The 23,310-nt window shown below is 53.6% G+C and overlaps 1 protein-coding gene across 2 annotated transcripts; it reads left to right on the top strand.

The window, feature by feature from the left end:
* The first annotated feature begins 11,311 nt into the window (after positions 1-11,311).
* SLC39A3 (solute carrier family 39 member 3) lies at positions 11,312-16,999 on the top strand. Of its 2 annotated transcripts, none has more exons than XM_079917070.1 (4): positions 11,312-11,417; positions 12,030-12,145; positions 12,972-13,214; positions 16,075-16,999. In XM_079917070.1, the coding sequence occupies exons 3-4, from the start codon at positions 13,005-13,007 to the stop codon at positions 16,807-16,809; spliced, it is 945 nt and encodes a 314-aa protein (XP_079773196.1). In that variant the 5' UTR covers positions 11,312-11,417; positions 12,030-12,145; positions 12,972-13,004; the 3' UTR covers positions 16,810-16,999. The 2 variants fall into 2 exon arrangements, with proteins under 2 accessions (XP_079773196.1, XP_079773195.1); XM_079917069.1 differs by having other exon boundaries at positions 12,876-13,214.
* The last annotated feature ends 6,311 nt before the right edge of the window (positions 17,000-23,310 follow it).

Here is a 23,310-nt window from a genome sequence, read left to right as displayed (position 1 = left end):
TGGGCTTGTGGCCGCATCACCCCAGTCTCTGCCTCTGTCTTCACGTGGCCTCTCCCCTTTTGTCTGTGTTGAATCTCCCTCTCCCTCCTTCTTATAACAGCCCCTGTGATGACACTGGACCCCCCCCCCTCGGGTGAGCCAGGATCATCCCCATCTCAAGGTCCTTAATTTAATCCCACCTGCAAAGTCCCTTTTGCCATGTAAGGTACCATACTCACAGGTTCCAGAGATTAAGACATGGACATCTCTGGGGATCGATAGTTAGTCTTCCACAACCACACCCCTCCCCCCCATGGCCACTTGCTTCCTCAAAGCCAGCAGGGGAGAGAGAATCTAGAGGGAGTCAGCTAGCAGGACAGAATCTTAGGTACCATGATGGAATCTTGGGAATGGCAGTCATCGCCTATACTGTTGGTTAGAAGTGAGTCACAGGTCTCGTCCACACCTGACGGGAGGGGATTATGCAGGGCATGACCACCAGGAGGTGGGGGTTATTGGGGTGCCTTATAGCCTTCCACCACAGGCTTGAGCTTGGCCAAGTCTTCCAGCCAACCAGAGGGACCTGATTGCCTAGCCTCACAGCCTCCATAAAGGGCTGTCACATTCAAAACTGAATCAGCAGGTCCCAGGTCTGGCAGGAGTCCCGGCATCTTGGGTCTTCACTGACCCTCCCCCGTCCCCCAACCTGGCTCACCTCCACATGGGTCCCAATTTACATCAATCCATTTGAGCAAGAATTCTTCAGAAAGGAGAGAGAAAAATCCCAGCATCCTTCTAAGGCTTTACAAACCTTCTAGAACGTGCTTTTAGCAAAATCTTAAAGCTTCATGGTGCCAGTTAAGCCTGTTTCCTCCTTGTCTGTGATTAGTAAGGATTGGCTGGTGGCCCCCAGATCAGAGCGGAGGATTAAGTGGTCCCCACCCGGGCCAAAATCGTCTGAGAATCCTTATCACTGGTACCTGCATCCCGCCCCCATAAACTGACAATTCACCTAGGGTGGATTGTCCGCAGGGGTAACCCTGCCTTCCCAGGGGAAACTGGGCGATATCTGGAGATATTTTTGGATGTCAGGACTGAGGGATGCTCCTGGTATCAAGTGCGTAGGGACCAGGGATGCTGCTGAACGCCCCACAGAGTTTGAGAACTACTGGTCCAGTCTATGTAGTCTCCTGAATTTATTAAGCCAGCCCCCTACTGGTTCTGCTTTTTTTTTTTTGTTTTTTTTTTTTGCGGTACGCGGGCCTCTCACTGCTGTGGCCTCTCCCGTTGCAGAGCACAGGCTCCGGATGCGCAGGCCCAGCGGCCACGGCTCACGGGCCCAGCCGCTCCGCGCCATGCGGGAGCCTCCCGGACCGGGGCACGAACCCGTGTCCCCTGCATCGGCAGGCGGACTCCCAACCACTGCGCCACCAGGGAAGCCCTGGTTCTGCATTTTAAACAAGCATCTCAGGGGATTGGGACACACCTGTTTGGAGAAGCCCACGTTGAGAGGCACTGGTGAGCACAGGAATAGGAGCCGTATCTTCCAGGAGCATCTACCTATGCCCCTTAGGTCTCCCCAAACGATCTCTGTTCCTTCTCTCCCATCCTGTGTGTCCATCGCTGGGAGGCCCTACAGAGCCTCTTCCAAATTGACCCCACACCCAGTCTAAGTGTTCAGGAAAGATCCAGAAATTTTCTGTTTTGGAACCGCTGGAAGTGTGGGGAAGAGGGAAAGGAAAAAAAAAACAACAAAAAAAGGAGTAATTGTCAACAACTCATCCCAGAAGCCCAGAAGCCAGCAGCTTCTCTATGTAACTTGATGAGTTGTGTATCACGGAGAATCACTGCTTGATCCCACACGAGCTAGAAATAGGATATTTCTGAATATTGCTGTCAGAAGTGCATTGAGTAAAAAAAAAAAAAAAAGGCAATTAAACATAGATTTAGCATAAGTTGTGCCTTGGAGAAAGCTTCCAGGAATAGGTTGAGCCTTGAGATGTAAGGCAGCTGCTGCTACTGTTGACGGGGTTAGAAAGGCTCCGTTCTCTGCATTTCCACAGCCTTGGTGCATAATTCCTAGGAGCAAGACTGCAAATCTCACCCAGATTAAGTCCCGTGAAGCAACAAGATGGAAACAAAGTTTGTCTCTCTCTGTCACAGAAGCAGGGGGTATCACCCGGGGGGCAATTCTGCCCCCTAAAGACACCAGGTGAGGGACTCTCCTGGTGGTCCAGTGGTTAAGAATCCACCTTCCAGTGCAGGGGACATGGGTTCGATCCCTGGTCAGGGAACTAAGATCCCACATGCTGCGGGGCAACTAAACCCACGCACTGCAAATACTGAGCGCTGGAGCCACAGCTAGAGAGCCTGCCACAACTAGAGAGCCCATTCACTCTGGAGCCCGTGTGCCACAGTGAAAGATCCCGAGTGCCACAACTAAGACCTGACACAGCCAAGAATAAAATAAATAAATAAATAAATATTAAAAAAAGAAAAGACACCAGGTGATATCTGGGGGGACCTCTGTGGCTGTCACAGTGGGGACCAGGGGTACTGCTCCACTCCCCACAGGGTCCAGGACAGCACCCCCGCCCCAGAGAATGACCGGGCCTTGAAAATCAGCAGTGCCAAGGCTGAGAAGCCCTGTCCTGCAGTATTACCAACACACAGTAGGCCCTAGATAAATGTGTCAAAGAAACAAATATCCCAAACAATTTTGCCACCAGCAAAAATGTATAATTTATTCAGGGGAACTCTCTGGGGGTCCAATGGTTAGGACTCCCTGCTTACACTGAGGAGGGCCCGGGTTCAATCCCTGGTTGGGGAACCAAGATCCCTCCAGCTGGGCAGAGTGGCTAATAATAATTATAATTATTTGTTCACTGGCTTCAGAGTGCCCCTGTATCTTTTCAGCAAAGATTTCATCCCAACCTAGGTAACTTGGAAACCCCAAACTGAGTTGGCTTCCCCACCCGACCCGACCCCTCCCCCAAATCGACGCCAGCCCTGCAAAATCAGTTATTTCAAAGTCAGAACACACACCGAGCCCTCCGGACGTGACCCCCGTAGATGAGGAGCTGAGGCCACCAGGGGGCGCGCCGGCGCCGCTGCCTCCCCGACGGTGCCGCCTCCATCCCTGCGGGCCACGCGCAGCATCAGGACCAGAAAGAACAAGGCTGAGTTTAACCCTGAAACCACCGGGGCTTGAGCCTAGAAACGGCCCGCGTCCTAGAGACTGCGGTTGCGCGTTTAGAGCTGATTCCCCTTTCAGAATTTTAAGTTCTCCTCACCAGGGATGTTTTGTGAGGCTTTGTGCTGTGGTAGGGCTGCCATCCTGCATTGCATGATGGGATATGGGGTCAGAGATGGGCTCAGAGAATGTGAATCCCTTTGGGGGGTGAGGTTGAGGGTACCAACCACAAATTCTGCTCAGCTCACGGCTGTTCCCAGGTCTTTGTAAGCTCCTGAGGACTTAGGGTGTCATCCTTCTCTCTCGCTCTCATGACTGTGCTTCCTAAATTTTTTTTTTTTTTTTTTTTTTTTTTTTTTTTTTTTTTGTGGTATGCGGGCCTCTCACTGTCGTGGCCTCTCCCGTTGCAGAGCACAGGCTCCGGACGCGCAGGCTCACCGGCCATGGCTCACGGGCCCAGCCGCTCCGCGGCATGTGGGATCCTCCCGGACCGGGGCACGAACCCGTGTCCCCCGCATCGGCAGACGGACTCTCAACCACTGCGCCACCAGGGAAGCCCCCTAAATTTTTTTTTTATCAAAGTGTAACATACAGGCACGAAGGTGCACACATTATAAGCAAAGAGCTCAATGAATTTTCACAAAGGGAGCAACCCCCCTTGTCATTGGCACCCAGACCAAGAACAGACCCCACGACCCCCAAAGGATAAGATCTCCACTCATGACCCCCAAGGGATAACGCTGCCCCAGTGTCTATGCCAGGGGTTAGTTTTGCTTGTTTTTGAAATGTAAACAGATGGAATCTATGAAAGGGAAAGCCAGAAAGATGGCAAAAGAAAATATAGAATATGGACTTCCCTGGTGGTCCAGTGGTTGACTCCACGCTTCCATTGTAGGGGGCATGGGTTCGATCCCTGGTCAGGGAACTAATATCCCACATGCTGCATGGCAAGACCAATATATGTATACACACACACACATATATATAAATATGATTTGAGGCAGGCAAAATTTTCTTGAAGAGAACACAAAAATGCACTGTGGTAGTTAATTTTGTGTGTGCACTTGGCTAGACCACAGCATCCAGACATTTGGTCAAATACCAGCCTACATGTTGCTGGGGAAGTATTTTTAGATGAGATTAACATTTAAATCGGTCAACTTTGGGTAGAAAATATAAGATGGATGGCTAGTGGGAAGCTGCTGCATAGCGCAGAGAGATCAGCTCGATGATTTGTGATGACCTAGAGGGGTGGGATAGGGAGGGTGGGAGGGAGGCTCAAGAGGGAGGGGATATGAGGATGTATGTATACATATAGCTGATTCACTTTGTTGTACAGCAGAAATTAACATAACATTGTAAAACAATTATGCTCCAATAAAGGTGTAAAGAAAAAAACTTTGGGTAGAGAGATAACCCTCTAGAAGGCGGGTGGGCCACATCTAATCAGTTGAAGGCCTTACGAGAAAAGACTGAGGTCTCCCCAGAGAAGAGGGAATTCGGCCTCCAGACACCCTTGGGACTCAAGCTGCAATGTCAACTCTTCCCTGGGTCTCCAGCCTGTCAGCCTGCCCTGCAGATTTCAGACATGCCAGCCCACATGATTGCATGACCCAATTCCATAAAGTAAATTCCTCTCTCTCTCTGTCTCTGCCTCTCTATCTCTGTCTCTGTCTCTGTCTCTCTCTCTCTATATATATAGATAGATAGATAGATAGGCATCTTATATTGGTTCTATTTCTTTGGAGAACGCTAATACAAGCTCTAACCATACATTAAGCTCTAACCATACATTAAAAAAAAAAAATCAACAAATTGGACTGCCTTAAAAGAGAGAGGAAAGGTGAGCCATTGAATGGGTGAAGGCATTTGCAATATATACTTGACAAAAATATAAAGTACTCCTACGAATCAATAAGAAAAAGAGAAATAACCCAGTTTTTTAGATGGGCAAAACAGAAAGTCATTTCAAAAACCAGGATATGCAACTGACCAATAAACACATGAAAAGGGACTCAATTTCATTAGCCATGAGGGAACACTAATTAAAACCATAATGTGAGGGACTTCCCTGGCAGTCCAGTGGTTAAGACTCCGTGCTCCCAATGCAGGGGGCCCGGGTTCGATCCTTGGCCCGGGAACTAAGATCCCACATGCCGCAACTAAGCCTGCACAGCCGCAACTAGAGAAGTCCGAGCACCACACAGAAGAGCCCGTGCACCACCACAGAGACCCAGCACAGCCAAAATTAAAAAACAAAACAAAACAAAAACCATAATGTGAGATGATTGCACCCGAATAGCTAAAATGAAAAGACAAAAGCAAGGGTTATTCATCACAAAACTGCATTGGGGGTCTCCAAGACTCAGCAATGATCGTCCTCATGGCCATGGTTTACGAGAGGATATGAAGGAAAATCAGCAGAGGAAAAAGGCTTGGGGTGGGATCTGGGGGACCAGGCACAAGCCTTCAGAGCTCTTTCCCAATGGAGTCCCACAGGATGCAATTAATTCCTGCAAAACGAGACGTGACAGCACGAGTGGGGTGTGGTTCCCAAGGAGGCTCATGGAGACCTGGTGCCCGGGGTTCTCTCTGGGGGGTCTGTGCACTCAGGCACCTCTGCCCAGCACAGCCGAGGCCCCAGACTCTAGGAGGACAGCAGGTGTTCAGCGTAAACGACGTGTTTGCACAGACAGTGTAGGGACAGGGAGCCCCCTCCGCGATGACTGAGGGTGGCAGGTGCCTCCAGAGTCCAGTTGCAGACCCTGCTGAGGGCCTTTGCAAAGACAAAAATCTTAAGCCTGCTATGTTAACTCTTTTCTGCACCAAAAGGGACAAGCCGGCTGTATATGAAGTTCTAAAGCTGAGCGTTTAGATACCCTAGAAACCCTGGATGTACAATTTCCCGCCCCGTGGTTGTCTGCCCAACAGCAATGTGTATGAATCGCCACCCAGCGGCAGGCAGAGGAATGTTGGGAGCAGTGCCAACAGAAAGCCAACACTGGAAACTACCCTGTTGAGCAACCATGGCAGAATGGCGGTTGCTTGGGAGACGGGGCTGGGGAGGGGCAGGAGGACATTTTTTTCAGGGAGTGTAGTTTATGTTCACTATCTTGATTGTGAGGATGGTTTCACAGGTGTGTACATATATCAACACTTATCAAATTGTATACTTGGAATATCTATAGTTTATTGTACGTCAGTTACACCTCAATAAAGCTGTTCAGATGGTGGGTTTTTTTTTTTTTTGGCCGAGTCACGTGGCACACGAGATCTTAGTTCCCTGACTAGGGATGGAACCCGTTCCCCCTGCAGTGGAAGTACGGAGTGTTAACCACTGGACAGCCAGGGAAGTCCCTGTTCAGATGATTTTATTTCCTATTTCTGTGATTATCTGTATGGCTTGAGCATATTTTCCTATATGTATTCACCTCTTGCGCTTGTTCTCCTGAGAACTGTCTGTTCCTTCCCTTCCCTTCCCATTTTAATTTTTTATTTATTAAAAAAATTTATTTATTTTTGGCTGTGTTGGGTCTTCGTTGCTGCGCGCGGGATTTCTCTAGTTGCGGCGAGCGGGGGCTACTCTTCGTTGCGGTGCGCGGTCTTCTCACTGCGGTGGCTTCTCTTGTTGCGGAGCACAGGCTCTAGGCGTGCCGACTTCCGTAGTTGTGGCACGTGGGCTCAGTAGTTGTGGCACACGGGCTTAGTTGCTCCGCGGCATGTGGGATCTTCCCGGACCAGGGATCGAACCTGTGTCTCCTGCATTGGCACACGGATTCTCAACCACCGCGCCATCAGGGAAGTCCCTCCCTTCCTATTTTCATTTTAGGATGTTTGCTTGCTATCAAAAGCTCGGTCTCATCTATTATCAACATTTCCTCCTGGCCTATCACTTGTCTTTTTATCCCATTCATAAGAGTCTTTCACTATGGGAGATTTTTGAAGTATTCAATGTAGTCAGATTTGTCAGTATATATATTTTTTATTGTACTCTGACAGTACCTGCTCTTACGTAGGTCCTGGCGTCTAGGAAGCTTTCAAAAATGTGTCCGAATGAATAAAAGCCCGAAGCTTTGCAGCTTCTTCTCTGAGTAGTCTCATGCTCTAAAGAATTATGAATAAATATTGCACATTACGAATTCTCCTATAGGAGGGAGTCACCCTGTGGGCACTTACCTGGTGTGCTGTTACTATGAACGATCCTTTTAGTTATTGTTGTGAATTACAGAAAACAGAAAAAGAGTCAAGTCACTTTGTGTCTAATAAAAATAGCTACCACACAAAATACAATGGAACACTACTCAGCTGTAAAAAAGAATGAAATAATGCCACTTGCAGCAACATGGATGGACCTAGAGATTATCATACTAAGTGAAGTAAGTCGGGCAGAGAAAGACAAATACCATATGATGTCACTTATATGTGGAATCTAAAATGTGAGTCCATTGAGCTTATCTACAAAACAGAAACAGACTTACAGACATAGAAAACAGATTTGTGGTTGCCAAGATGGGGAGAGGCAGGGGAGGGTTGGATTGGGAGTTTGGGATTAGCAGATACAAACTATTATAGATAGGATGGATAAATGACAATGTCCTACCGTATAGCACAGGGAACTATATTCAGTATCCTCTGATAAACCATAATGGAAAAGAATATGAAGAAGAATATATATATATATATGTATAACTGCGTCACTTTGCTGTACAGCAGAAATTAACACAACACTGTAACTAATAAGAACCTACTGTATAGCACAGGGAACTCTACTCAATACTCTGTAATGACCTATATGGGAGTAGAATCTAAAAAAGAGTGGATGTATGTATATGTATAACTGAGTCACCTTGCTGTACAGCAGAAACTAACACAACATTGTAAATCAACTATACGCCAATAAAAACTAATTTGAAAAACATTGTAAATCAACTATACTTCAATTTAAAAAAATACCTACCATATATTGCATGCTTATAATGAAGCAAGCTCTGTGAAGGCAGAAAGTGACATTAAATGTTAAGAACTCATAGACATTTCATACTTAACCTCTGCAAAGCCAGACTTAGACTCTTGACTCCTCCAATGTCTGTGCCTCCTCCAGTCTTTCCTATTTTAGTGAATAACACCAGGATCCATCTAGTGGCTCAAACTAGAAAGCTAGAAGTCATTCCCGACACGTCCTACTCCTACGGCCCACAGACAAACCAGGACCAAGTCCTGTCAATTCACCCAAGATATCTTTCAAATTCATCCACTCCCTTCCTCCTCCCACCTACACCTAAACTAGCATCAGTTCTTTTTCAAATGACCCAACTGGTCTCCCTGCCTTCATTCTCGCTCCCTTACAATCCTTTCTTTACACGGGACTCAGAATAACCTTGAAACATCAGTTGAATCACAACCTTCACCTTCTTAAAACTCTTCAATGAGTTTTCATCATTGACTCACATTGCATCGATGGGGAAATTCAGATGCCTTAAAATGGTCTCTGGGAATGTCCTTGTCACTCACCAATATTCAGACAGCCTGGCTTTCCAGTTCCTCCAATATCACAAGCTCCTTTCTACTTTTGCATCAAACATCCTCTCTTCACCCCTTACTTCTCACTGTTCTTTATTTGATTAACACAGAACTGTCTCTCTGTCTCTCTTTTTTTTCTTCATAACACTTAGTACAACCTACAGTTTTCCCTTTATATATATGTATTGGTTATCTTTTTTTTTGATATGGACCATTTTTAAAGTCTTTATTGAATTTGTTACAGTATTGCTTCTGGCATGTGGGATCTTAGCTCCCCAACCAGGGATCGAACCCGTACCCCCCTCACTGAAAGACAAAGTCTTAATCCTTGGACCAACAGGGAAGTCCCTGTATTGGTTATCTTTTGCTGCATAACAAATTTCCCCAAAACTTAGTGGCTTATGATAACAACGTTTATTATCTCATAGTGTCTGTGGGTCAGGAATCCAGGTTCACTTAGCTGAGTCCTCAGCTTCAGGGTCCCTCAGAGGCTTCAATCAAAGTGTCCACTGGGCGTCAGTCCTCTGAATGCCCAATGGGAGCAGGACCCCCCTCCAAGATCACTCGTGGTCATTGGCAGGATTTACTTCCTTGTAGGCTCTTGTGCCAAGGTCTCAGCTGTTGGCTGGAGGTCACCCTCACTTTCTTGCAGTGTGGGCATCTTCAGCATCTCAGCTTGCTTTATCAAAGCACGAAAGCAAAAAGGCAATAGAGAGAGTTGTCTAGGAAGACAGAAGTCAGTCTTCTGAAACCTAATCATGGAAATTATATCCTATCACTTGACAATATCCTATTTGTTGGAATCAAGTCGCTGGGTGCAGCCCAGCCTTAAGCAGAGGGGATTATACGAGGACATGAATCCTAAGATGTTGGGATCATTTGGAACCATCTTAGAAGTCTGCCTAATAATATGCTATTATTTCATTAATACTTGTCTCTCCCACTAGACTGTGAACTGTGAGGGCATGGGCTTTTTCACTCCATTTTATTAAAATTTTCAAAAATTGTGATGAGATATACATAACATTAAATTTACCATTTTAACCATTTTTAAGTGTACAGTTCAGTGGCATTAAGTACATTCACATTGTTGTGCAACCATCCCCATCACCCATCTCCAGAACTTTCTCATCTTCCCAAACTGAAACTCTGTCCCCAGGAAACACTGACTCCCCAGCCCCTCCCCCGGCCCCTGGCCCCCACCATCTACTTTCTGTCTCTATGGATTTGACTAATCTAGGGACCTCTTATGAGTGCGATTACACAGTATTTATCCTTTTGTGACTGTCTTATTTCACTTAGCCTGATGCCTTCCAGGTTCATCCATATTGTAGCATTCTCCACTTTATTCTTAGCAACTTTCCCTATGCCTGGCTCATGGTAGGCTGACAATAAGATTTTGGTTAACAGATGAATACAGTCCTCTCTTTCATGAGTGTGGTTGCTTTTTTTTTTTTTTTCTTTTGCGGTACGCGGGCCTCTCACTGTTGTAGCCTCTCCCTTTGCGGAGCACAGGCTCCGGACGCGCAGGCTCAGCGGCCATGGCTCACGGGCCCAGCCGCTCCGCGGCATGCGGGATCTTCCCGGACCGGGGCACGAAGCCGTGTCCCCTGCATCGGCAGGCGGACTCTCAACCACTGCGCCACCAGGGAAGCCCAGTCTGGTTGCTTTTATGGGGCAGTGGATCAACCCATTAAAAAAAAAAAAAGTCTCCTCCTCACCTAAAAACTATCCATTTGACCCAGCAATTCCACTCCTGGATACACATCCTTAAAAAACCTAAAATAGCAATCCACCACCCAGCACTCTTTTTTTAAAAAAATATATTTTAATTTTATTGGAGTATAGTTGATTTACAATGTGTTAATTTCAGGTGTACAGCAAAGTGGTTCAGTTATACATATACATATATTCATTCTTTTTAAGATTCTTTTCTCATATAGGTTATCACAGAATATTGAGTAGAGTTCCCTGTGCTATACAGTAGGTCCTTATTGGTTATCTATCTTATGTATAGTAGTGTGTGTGTGTTCATCCCAAGCCACCTCCCAGCATTCTGATAACCCTTACTGGGCTCTATTATTCCAGAGCGCTTGTCACCTTCTGACATAATTTTATTACTTATTATGTTTGTCGATTATTTTCTGTCTTCTCCTAGCACGTAAGCTCCAAAAGAGGAGAGATCCTTGTTTTGTTGACAGATGTTCTCCTAGAAAAGGTCCTGGTACATAGGAGGCAGAGATGTTGAACGGATAAATCTGCATCTTAAACCGACGGGAAGGGCATCAGCAGCGAGGACGCTCCGAGAGAGGCAGTCACCCGTAGCAAATCGTTTTCTAACAATGGCCAAACCTCGATCCGAACGGGATTCAGCACCAGGAACCCCTGGACAGCTCTGGAAGCCAGACGCTGGCGGAACCATTCCGCTAGGGTCGGAGTTTCCCACCGGAGCCGCCCGGTGGCTGTACCCGCCGCTCAGTGGGAGGAAACTACTTTCCCTTGCCGGTAGGAGAGGTGGAGTCGCGGAGTGAGTGGCAGCCGTAACAGCCAATGGAATGGAGACGTTGGCCCGCTGAGCTTGGGACGGCCAATGGGCAGGGGCGTGGGTGGGGCGTGGGCAGCTGCGCGCCGAGCCGGGACTAGACCGGGAACGCTGCAGTGGGGTTGACACGGCGCGGCGGTTGAGCGGTGGGCGGCTCCGGCGGCGGGAGAGGACCCGGCGGAGGTACGTGTGGGCCGGGGCGGGACTGGGGGCCGGGGCGGCCCGGGGCCTGGCGGGCTCTGCCGCCCGTAAGCCGAGGCCCCGCCTTTACTGGCGGTCTGTGTGATTTGCGTCCGGCTCCCCCGGTGGAGCGCGACTTGTCCCCTCTCGAGCGGGGCGCCCAGTGCAGCGCGGGACACACAGAAGGCGCTCAATAAGTGCTGAGTGAAAGGATGAATGAATGAACCCGTTCCCGCTGCCCAGCCCCATCAGCCCCCGGTTTGAGGGCGTCCAGGTCACCCTCACCCCCACGCCACAGACTGGGGCATCCCGACGCTCGGCAGATATTTATTGGGCGCCTACTGTACCTGGCTCTGGGCTGAGGAAGACACACTCCCTGCTCCCGTGGAAGTCTCAGCCCAGGGCGAGTGATGACATTAAGAGACTTTAAATTATGTAGTTCCCTGTAGCACCAATGATGCCAGGGGACGGGGTAGGAGACCCCTCTCCACTGGTGGCATCTGAGCTGACATGGGGACGCGGGCAGTGAGAACTGGGAGGTTGGGGAGAAAGCCTAAGGACAGGGGAGCAGCCGCAGTCCCTCATTCTAATGGGAACATTTTCGGGTCTATCTAGGGCGAGATCTGCTTTCCTTTGGCTTATTGAGTCCCCGTAAAGAGGTCCACATGCTTCAGCTCATCCGTTTGTTCAGCCAGCGGTTACTGAGCATCTGTTCTGCGCCAGGCCTTGCGGTGGGTACAAGGGATGCCATTTAGGGCAGGGGGAGGCCCTCCTGAGGGCCTGAAAGACAAGCATCATTGGAAGGTCAGGGGAGAGAGGTGGTCCAGGCCAAGAGAACAACCGGTGCAAAGGCCCTGAGGTGGGAACGGGCTTGCCACCGTCAGGGACCACAAAGGCCAGTGAGGTGAGGTGGAGCCCGAGCTGATGGTGCAGAGCCTTTGCCTCAGGGTAAAGCCTTTGGATTTTATGTTAGGGCAGTGGGACCCAGAACATTCTGCAACAATGGAAATGTTCTCTGTCTGTGCTGTCCAGTAGGGCAGCTGCTAGACTCAAGTGGCTATGGAACACTTGAAATGTGGGTAGCGCAACTGAGGAAATGAATTCTACATTTTCTATAATTTTTTTTAATTAAAATAAATTTTTTTGGCCGTGCCACATAACAGGATCTTAGTTCCCCAACCAGGGATCGCACCTGTGCCCCCCGCAGTGGAAGCGTGGAGTCCTAACCACTGGACCGCCAGGGAATTGCCTACATTTTATTTAATTTTAATTAACTTACACAGACACACTCGGCTAGCGACTGCTGTGTTGGACAGTGCAGCCGTGGAGAATTTTCTGCAGGAGACAGGGACGTGTGCTAGGCCTGGAATGGGGTGAAGTACTGGGGGTGATGGGCTTGGTTGCTTTAGCTGGTCAGATAACCAGTCCAATAGCTGACGCGGTTGCCCCTGACATTCACAGTGGCTGGACTGAGGCATGAGCCCCCGGCTGCCTGGCTGGGCCCCGTAGCGCGTCGTGGGAGGGGAGTGTGCGCCCACACATGGTTTGGCCCTGCAGTGACCGGTGACCGGAGCAGCCCGGGCCGCCGCCATGGTGAAGTTGTTGGTAGCCAAAATCCTTTGCATGGTGGGCGTGTTCTTCTTCATGCTGCTGGGCTCCCTGCTCCCCGTGAAGATCATCGAGACGGATTTTGAGAAGGCCCATCGTTCGAAAAAGATCCTCTCACTCTGCAACACCTTTGGAGGCGGGGTCTTTCTGGCCACGTGCTTCAATGCTTTACTGCCGGCCGTGAGGGAAAAGGTAAGGCTCCCTGAGGTGGCAGCAGCAGCCCTTGGCACCTTATGGCCAGTCGTCTCTGGTGCCTTTTGTTTTTTCTTTCCTTTTTTTTTTTTTTATAATTGAGATATAGTTGTTGTGTTTTTGTTTTTTTTGGCTGTGCTGCATGGCTTGGAGGATCTTAGTTCTCTGACCACGGACTGAACCTGGGCCCTCAGCAGTGAAAGCACAGAGTCCTAACCACTGGAGAGCCAAGGAATTCCCTAATTGAGATATAGTTGATGTACAATATTGTATAAGTTACAGGTGTGCAACATAGTGATTCACAATTTTTAAAGGTTATACTCCATTTATAGTTATTATAAACTATTGGCTATATTTCCTGTGCTGTACAGTATATCATTGTAGCTTATTTATTTTGCACATAATAGTTTGTACTTCTTAATCCCCTACCCCTATCTTACCCCTCCCCATCTCTGGTGCTTTTCAACCCTGATACCAAGGTCGGGGCCTTGACACTATAAGGGTGATGGGAAGTAGAAAATGAATTTGCTGTGTGACCATGAGTTGGTTGCGTCTCTTCTCTGGGTCTTATCTGGTAAACAAGGGGTCTGAACTAGACCTAGGGTTCCCGGCTGGTGGGCTCATCAGCCATTACCTGACCAGACCACCTGCCCCAGACACATGCACTTTGTCCTGAAGCTGGCAACTGTGGCCTCTCTTCAACTCCTGTATCAGTTAGCTACTCCTGTGTAACAAATTATAACAAACTTAGCATCTTAAAACAACACGTGTTTATTCCTACACAGTTTCTGTGGGTCAGCAGTCTGGGCACCACTTGACTGGGTCCTCTGCTGCCGGCTCTCATGAGGCTGCAATCAAGGTATCCGGTGGGCTGTGGTCTCATCTCAAGGTTTGACGGGGGATGGATTGGCCTCTGAGCCCGTGTGGTTGTAAGGCGGGTTCAGTTCCTTCCTGGCTGTCAGACTGAGGGCCCAGTGTCTCCCTGGCTGTTGGTTGGGAGCCACCCTCAGTCCCTGGCCACACTGTGCCATTTGCTTTATCCACAAGCCCCATCCTGTGCCTGGACCCCTGACGTTGAGGGCTGGGAGGTGTTTTATGCTGCTAAGCTTGCATTCCTCTGTTACACAGCGTGGGAAACTTGTGCACTTGGCATCAGTGAGGCTGAGATCGGAGTCCTCTCTGACACCCTCTGCACCCTCCCCCCACCCCCCCACCCCCCGCCGTTTCCCACATTCCCGCAGTGCCACCCCTCAGGCCTGGACTGCTGCAATGGCCTTGCCCTTCCCCATCCCCCTTCAGTGCTCGGGGCCCTCTAACAGTCCTTCCCAAACCACTCCTGGGCCGCGCCCCTGCCCCAGACTCCCCACGCCTCAGTGAGCCAGGCCCCTCCTCCTGGCCACCTGCCCGCCTCAGCCAGAGTGTCTGCCTCACAGTCTGGTGTGGCTGCCGCTCACCATTCTGGCTGGTCAGGTTTCAGTGAATTGAAGCCAAACACACTTCAACGTGCCAGTCCTCAGCCGCGCCAGCCACATTTCAAGTCCTCGTGGGCCACGCGAGGCTAGCGGCTTCCATATCAGACAGCACAGATAGAGGACATTTCCACCATCCGGAACGTTCTATGGGACAGCGCTGATTCAAGGATCTGACGAGGATGGCTGGATGTGCCGGCGAGCCTCATGCTCGTTCTCAGCATGTTCACCCAGTGGGGTGGAGTGGTGGGGGCTCTGGAAACAGCCTCCGGGTTGTGTGGAAGCCAGCCCCGTGCAGGCATCAGGGCCAGAAGCCCTGGCTGATATCCCAGTCTGGAGGCCAGAAGTCCGAGACCAAGGTGTCGGTGGGCTGGGTCCTCCGGCTGTGAGAGAGGTCTATCCCGTGTCCCTCCCAGCTTGTGCGGATCGTCTGCGGTCCTTGGTCCCTTACCTTGTGGCTCCATCACCCCAGCTCTGCCTCTGTTGTCACATGGCCTCTCCCTGTGTGTCTGAGTGAGTTTCCTGGGGTGGCCATAACAGAAGACCAGAGACGGGGGGCTTAAACAGCAGACACTTATTCTCTCCCAGGGCTGGAGGCTGCAAGTCTGAGACCAAGGTGCTGGCAGGGTTTGGTCCTCCTGAGGCCTCTCTCCTTGCTTTGTAGTTGGCCACCTCTTGCTGTCTCTTCAGATGATGGCTCTTCCTCTTCCTGTAAGGACAGCAGTCCTAGTGGATTAAGTCCACCCTCACAGCCTCCTTTTAACTGAATCACCTGTTTAAAAACCCTGTCTCCACGTATGGTTAGTTTTGAGGCACTAGGGGTTGGGAGACTTTTATATAGAAATTTCCTTTTGTTGGGGAGACACAATTCAGCCCATCACACCTCAGTTATATCTGCAAAGACCCTTCTGACAAATAAGGTCACATTCTGAGATTCCTGGTGGACATATCTTTTAGGGGTCATGATGCAGCCCACTACACTCTTTTTAAATTGGTTGACATAGTGGACATGACGTGAGGCCTAGTCCCTTTCTAATAGAGTTTTTATTTTTAAATATTTATTTATTTATTGACTGTGCTGGGTCTTAGTTGCGGCATGCAGACTTCTTAGTTGTGGCGTGCATGTGGGATCTAGTTCCTCGACTAGGGATTGAACCCAGGCCCCCTGCATTGGGAGCGCAGTCTTACCCACTGGACCACCAGGGAAGTCCCTTTATTTTTAAATCCGTCAAGGATGAGCCACCACCCCTCTTTAAGACCTGTATGATTTGGGTATTTCTGCTACTTGAAAGGTGACGTCTGAAGAACCTGTTGCGTGGGCAGCGGGGTCTCGGCGGTCGCGCCTCTGAACCTCTGCCCGTCTTTTCCCCCTCTCGCGCCCTCTGCTCCAGCTCCAGAAAGTCCTGAGTCTTGGGCACATCAGCACCGACTACCCGCTGGCCGAGACCATCATGCTGCTGGGCTTCTTCATGACCGTCTTCCTGGAGCAGCTTGTCCTGACCTTCCGCAAGGAGAGGCCGGCCTTTATCGACCTGGAGACGTTCAACGCCAGCTCGGACGTGGGCAGCGACTCAGAGTACGAGAGCCCCTTCATGGGTGGCTCGCGGGGCCACGCGCTCTACGGGGAGCCCCACATGCACAGCCACGGGCTGAGTGTCCAGGAGCTGTCGCGCTCCAGCCCGTTGCGGCTCCTCAGCCTGGTGTTCGCCCTGTCGGCCCACTCGGTCTTCGAGGGCCTGGCCCTGGGCCTGCAGGAGGAGGGGGAGAAGGTGGTGAGCCTGTTCTTGGGGGTGGCCATCCACGAGACGCTGGTGGCCGTGGCCCTGGGCATCAGCATGGCCAGGAGCGCCATGACCCTGAGGGATGCTGCCAAGCTGGCCGTCACCGTGAGCGCCATGATCCCCCTGGGCATCAGCCTTGGCCTGGGCATCGAGAGTGCCCAGGGCGTGCCCAGCAGCGTGGCCTCCGTGGTGCTGCAGGGCCTGGCAGGCGGTACGTTCCTCTTCGTCACTTTCTTTGAGATCCTGGCCAAGGAGCTGGAGGAGAAGAGCGACCGGCTGCTCAAGGTCCTCTTCCTGGTGCTGGGCTACGCCGTCCTGGCGGGCATGGTCTTCCTCAAGTGGTGACCATCCCGCGCCGGGTGCCCGCCCTGCCCCCACCCAGCTGGAGCCTCGCCTCCCCCGAGGGTCCGAGCTCAGCCCCCGGGCTGCGCCTGCACACAGAGGGGCCGCCCGGGACTGCACTGAGCCCCAGATCCTACACCCCGAGCCTTGGGGCACCGCTACTACTTTTACAAATTCTTCTCTTAAAAGTATTCACCAAAGCTGTGTGGCCATGTCATCCGTGGGCGTGGGGGTCTGGTGACTCGCAGGGGAGGTGGCCCCGGGCGTCCAGGTGGGGTCAGACGCAGACCCTCCCCACCCCTAAACACCGCTGGCTGTAGACGAGTGCGGGAGAGGCCAGCCTCTGTCCTCCGCAGCCATGGCTACAGTGCCATCGCCGTAGCCACCCCCGACGCCTTCCCTGGAGCCCTGCAGCACGTGGCGGGCCTGTCCCCAGGGTGAGCAGAGGGTCCAGTCGCTGTCACGTGATGCCCTGAGGGGTTTCTGAAAGGAGTCCGCCAGCCAGGAGCCTCTGGCCAGGAGCCTCCGGTTCGTTCGTGGTTAGTGGGGGTGATGGGGCTATGATTCCTGCCACCTGAGGCTGTGCTTCTGGGGAGACGGAGGTTCCAGGGATCTCGGAGCCGCCCTCTTCTTCCCTGTTTTCTGGTGCGACCGCCCTGCCCGGAGAGGTTGCTTTCCAGGGGCTGGGGTTCCAGGCCGGGCTGAGCTGCTCGGCTCCCCGAGGCCACAGAGCCCCAGGGCTGCAGAGAGTGCGGGCAGGCCTGGGGCAGCTTGGCCACAGGGTCTCCAGAGCAAGACGACTCCCGCAGGCCAGGGTCAAGGGCCATGTGACTCAGCTCCCCCAGGCCAGACACGAAGCTAGGACCCCCCTCGGGGAGCGCAGGAGCCTAACAGCCCCGTGGGGCTGGCCCGAACCCTCCCCTCCGTGGCAACAAGCTCTGTTAGTGTAGTCATGGCAACCGTCTCCTGCTCGGGGCTGAGCCAGGGCTGAGGGCCCTTCCGGGGGGACTTGACTGTGTCTGCCCCCAAGCCTGGAGGCGCGGCCTCGGCTTTCGCAGCCCATCCCATTACTTATACCCTTCCTGTCTTCTCACTTGTCCACTCGGCCATGGGGCCCAGGCTCCTTCCTAGCACCTCTGATTGCCTTCCTCTCACTTGCGATTGCTGCCCAGACCCACACTGGGGAGACTGGCCGTGGCAGTGGGGCTGTCAAAGCTTCCCGGCGAGGACGGGCCCCTCTGCCCTGTGGCCCTGGGCGCGGCGGGGCCTCCAGCCCGTCACTCCAGCCCGGTGGGGTTCCAGGAGCCGCTACTTGCTTGTCCCAAGGGGCGTCCCAGGCGCCGGCCTGCTGCCACCTGCCCGGCTCCGCGGGCAGGAGAGCACACAACCTCCGCCACGGCCCCAGCCTCCTTCGGTGTCGATATGGGTCTCAGGGGGCAGGGCCGTGTGTCCAAGGCCCCCCACCTCCACTCTGTTGGAAGTATTGGGCCCGTCTCCAGGCACTTCTGTCTGGCTTTTGCCAGGACCCACGTCTGAACCCCGCATGGCCTGACCCTGTCCCCATGCTGGGAAAGTGACCCCTGTGGGCATGGGACCATCACCTCCACCTTGTCCTAAACCCACCCTTGCTGGCGACCCCTGCCCCTACTTCACTCCACCTTTGCCCCGGGTGGGCGGGATGTCATGGAGTGGCCAGATTCCAGAGCCTGCCTTTAGAAGGGTGTGGCCCGTGGGACGGGGCTGGGCAGGGTCCCCCAGGGGCCCCGTCCCCCTGAATCCAGTAGGAAGCCCCCCCGTGGGTGCAGAGCAGCCTGCTCCAGGCTTCCCCCACTCCATACTCCTTCCCCTCCGTTAGCTAAAGCACACGCACAGCAGGGGCCCCGCCCTCCCGCCAGCCATCAGCTTCCTGGGTGCCTGGGGACACCACAGGCCTCTCCACCCATCAGTTGCATTTCCCCTTCCCTTCCCTGCACTGGAGGCTTCAGGGTCATATCATCCCCCCTCACTCTAAGCCAGCTTCCAGACCACGAAGGGCGCTGCCACACCAGTGAGGGGGGAAACCCTGGGGCGCCCCATCCGTCCCTCAGACACCGCCACCCCGGTCCCCGGCATCCTCGGATCCCCAGCCTGCCCAGCCTCTGTCTGCCAGGCTCTGGCCTCTCTCTATGGTCCTGCCAGACCCAGCAAAACTGCTTCCAGGTCCCCCAGGGATGGTGGGACCCCAAGAAGTTTGGGGGGAGCTGTGTGTCGTAGAAGAGGACACAGGCTGCCCCGCCAGCACCCCCAATGCCACCCCTCCCGTCTGCTGTGGTTGGAGGGGCCAGGGTCAGCCCTGGGGTCTGCCTCCTGGGGCCACAGGGATGATGGTGTCACTTGGTCATTTCCGGTCAGCTTTCCCTGCTTTGGCCAAGGATCAAAGTTGAAAGCTGAGGTAAGAAGAAAAATGGTCGTCCCATCTGACGGGGGCCCCGGAGAGGCCGACCTCACTCCTGAGGTCCCCCGGCTCATGGTGGCCGTGTCCAGCCTAGACCAGGGTCTTCTCGTCTAGGCCAGCTCAGTGGCTCCATCTCCCCCACACCCGCTCTGACACGACAGGTGCCGTGTGGTGACAGCTCTGGCTGAAGAAGCCTGTGGGTTGGTCACCCACCACCTGGGGCCCTGGACCAGCCCTGACATGGAACTGGACGTTGGCCATGAAAGCCTTCGTCTCTGTGCAACTTTGCGCCATCTAGGATGCGTCGCTTTGAGATCTGTGTGCGTGTCTCACGGAGGAGAGGGGGCACACGCCTGCTAATGACCTGTGTATTGCTTGGTGTCAACCAGGCACAGCCACCTTCACTTGGACACGAGCGTTCCCAAGCAGCACAAACGCCTTTCTGTTTAAAGAAACAAAACTCCCAGCACAAAACGCCACCTTTATCTGGATGTGCCTGGCTGGGTCAAGGCCACCCCTAGCCGCTTGGCTGTGACCAGACAGGCTCCTGGCAGCACGATTATGGGCGCCCAATGCGGGGGCTCAGCAAGCAGGAGGGTTGAGCCAGGACTCGGCTCTGGTCCTTGGTACAGCGTCACCCTCACCGGCCCCGCCGCCCCCGGGCCGAGTGGAGTCGGGGCTCCCAGTGCCAGCCACAGCTGGATGCAGTCAGCCGGGTCCCCCTCCTTGATCTGGAGACAAAAGAGTAGAAAGTTAGGAGGCGGCACCCAGGACTCGCGGATTGAATCAAGCGTAATAACAGTGTCGTGGCTTCTGTTGTCTGCTGTTTGCGTTTCTGGTGGAGAAGTTATTAGTGTGGAGCCGGGGAGGGGGTCGCCAGTTCCCAGCCAGTCTACATCTTCTGGGCCCTGAAAGACAGGCATCGGACGGGATGCTGTGTCCCTGCACGCGGCGCCTCCAGGCCTGCCCTGACCACCAGCTCTGGACCCTCAGCCTTGCCAGGAAGAGAGGGTCATGCAGCCCACATGTCCCAGCCCGTGTCCACCCTGAGCTGTCTGTCAGCTTTGGTACAGAGCCGGTGACCGACCCACCTGACATTTTGAGAGCCTCCTAGAGGCTGAGACTGGGCTGGGACTCCTGAGGGCAGAAGGGGGCTGCTGCAGGGCTTGGGGTGGTTCTGGGAAGACCCTAGAATTCTTCTCCTGGCTGTCAGTTGGCTGAGGCCAGATTGGGCTGCAGAAGGGAGACCCCGTCCCTCCCCGACCCTGACACCCTCCAGGCCTCTGCAGCTCCTGGGGCAAGGAAAGCTGACCTGGCAGACCGCAGTGTTCTCGCCGAGGGCCCAAGTGATTGCTGTGTGCCCAGCCTGGCAGGAGAGAGCCGGGATTTAGAGCCCCCCCTCTCAGTGCCTGGGAGGCACAGCTGAGGTGGTGCGTTTAAAGCAAAGGAAAAGGCCGCCACGGTTCACATGCCCTCTCCTTTGAGGGACCGGCTGGGCCTCCTGCCGAGCTAGTCTTGGCTGGGGCAGGGCCAGAGATTTTTCATTTCTTTCTCTTTTCTTTTTCTTTCGGCTGTGCGGCATGGCTTGTGGGATCTTAGTTCCTCCGCCAGGGATCGAACCTGGGTCCATAGCAGTGAAAGCCGGCGTCCTAACCACTGGACCGCCAGGGAATTCCCAGATTTTGCATTTCTACCAAGCTCCCAGGGGATGCTGGTCTGGGGACACATTTGAGGTCCATTGCCCTACCCCAGGGTCCCCCCAGCACTGCTGACGTGGGGCTGGGTCATCCTCTGGGGGACCGTCCTGGATGCCCTGGGGTGTGGAGCAGCCTCCCTGGCCCCACCCACTCAATGCCAAGAGCCCACCCTGGTCATGGCAACCACAAATGTCCCCAGACATCGCCCAGGGTCCCCTGGGGGCAGAATCACCCCCAGGGGAGACCCACTGTCCTGGAACCTAAGGCAGCTCACATTCTAGCAAGGGAGACAGATGATAGATGGACACAAAATGTGATAAGTGCCCTGAAGATAAGCAAGGTGGAGGGAGAGCCACGAAGGGAGACAAAGACTAATTTAGCAGTGTGGTCAGCGGGGAGTCTCTGAGGGCCTCACTGGAGTCAGAAGATGGGTGAAGAGCTTTTCTGGCAGAGGAAGTGGCCTGTGCAAAGGCCCTGAGGTCTCCCTGCATGTCATGGTCCTTTTCTCTGACTGATCAAAGCTGTCCGGCTCTCTGTTAAAGGATGCAAGTGTGGCAGGGGTTCATCCTGCTGATGGCTTAGGCCCCAGTGACCCCACTCCTTGGAGGTGTTGATGACAACACAGCCCCGTATGTGCAAGAGCCCCTCAGGCCACTCCCAGGGGCTAGGCAGGTGGCTTCAGTGAAGGACCAGCATCTTCCACCAGGGGCTGGGGTCCAGCTCCCACAGGAGCTGGTGGGCAGAATTTGGGCTCGAGACACCAGCCCATTCATTTTTTAAGGCAAATTGTGTTTTGACAAATGACCTTCTTATTTTTAAATGTTGACACCAAAGTTAAAAACAAATAAAAACCTCTGTGGGCCAAACAGCATCGGTGAGAGGCCGTGGCGCCCAGCCTCAGCTTCGCCCACATAATTGCATTAATCCCGGGAGCACAGAAAGAACAGAGCATGAGACCCAGCCACCTTCCTCCCTGAACGGTGGGTCTGGAGAGCGGCCCCCACCCGGAGCAGCTGGCAGGAGGCCCATAGGCTGCAAGGCCAGGCGAGGAGCAGGGACCTCTCAGGTGAGTTGCTGTCCGTTTACATTTGAGAGGACTTCTGCAGATCAAGGACAGCCAAAGTCCAGGTGTGCGTCCCTGGGCCAGGCCCCCAGACAGCCTGGGACAGCAGGAAGGCTGGCTGTGGCTTCAGAACCTGATGGACCCGAGCTCCAGCCCCAGCCCGGTCTCTTCCCAGCTGGGCCACCCCAGGGGAGCCGATCCCGTTCTCTGAGCTGATAAAACCCAACCCTCTCTTGCACTGGTGCATGAAGGCCAGGGCTCTTCCGGCCGCCCACGGGAAAGGGGGCACTGCCGTCCTAGTTTGGGGTGCTCGGGTGGGCGTTGAGCCCCGTGCCTGGGAGAGCAAGGGGGAGACTCTGGGGCCTGTCCTCTCCTGGCTCATCCGGCCCGGAGCCTGGCCTGGGAGCTATAAGTAGCAGCTGCAGAGTGCAGCGTGCCCACACTCCTAGGCATGAGTCAGCCTGCCCCCGCCTGGGCTGGTGCCCGGAGGAGCAGAGGGCCGGCCCAAGGCTGGAGGCCCGGCCCAGTGCCCCTGGTCACTCAGAGACGGAAGCAGGCAGGCAGTCGGAGCGGGAGGGAGCAGGGCTGTCATCTCTGACCTCCTGTGTGCCCAGCAGCCCCAGGAGGGTGGACGTCATGCCCGATAGATCGCTCCCAGCAACGCTGGGAGGCAAGACAATGGTGATCCTCATTCACAGATGGGGAGACTGAGGCTCAGACGAGTGCTTGGCCGGGATGTGGAGATCCACAGGGCTGTCTCCATCGCTGGCTGAGAGCACTTGGAGATGTGGGGCTGGGGCCGGGCCACCCTCTGTGGTGCCCCACATGGCCTAGGACAGGGCAGGAGTGGGGTGTGTCCGGGGAACAGCTCCAGGCAGCCAGGGTTGGATGGGGAACCGGAGGGGAGCTTGGGTCAGGTCGGGAGCAGCTCGAACGCCAGGCTGAGAAGCTGGACCTTGACCCGGAAGTGAAGGAAGCCAGGGGTGGCATGAGAGCAGGGGAGTCTGTGTGGTGAAGGCCAGGGTAGAAGGAGGGCTGGAGGGGGCTGTCCTGGGAGGCCAGGAAGGAGGCGGGTGGGATGGTCCAGGTGCTAGAGGCCGGGAGGTGCAGTGGAGGGGCTGAATCAGGGAGAAATGGGGCCCTTCAAGCCCCCAAAGCAGGACGAACCTCAGAGGCCCGGCCTCTGGGGGAGCCAGATGGTCTTGGGGGCAGTGCCCACCTCTCCAAGGGAGCAGGAAGGGTCTGGCTCAGCCAGAGCCACAGACATGTTGGGTCAGCAAAAATCAAGGAGCCAAGAGCCAGAGGAGCCC

Source organism: Stenella coeruleoalba (genome assembly GCF_951394435.1).
Source record: "Stenella coeruleoalba genome assembly, chromosome: 3".
NCBI lineage: Eukaryota > Metazoa > Chordata > Mammalia > Artiodactyla > Delphinidae > Stenella > Stenella coeruleoalba.
The sequence above is the reverse complement of the archived record's forward strand: the minus strand, read 5'-3'. Positions and strand labels throughout refer to the sequence as shown.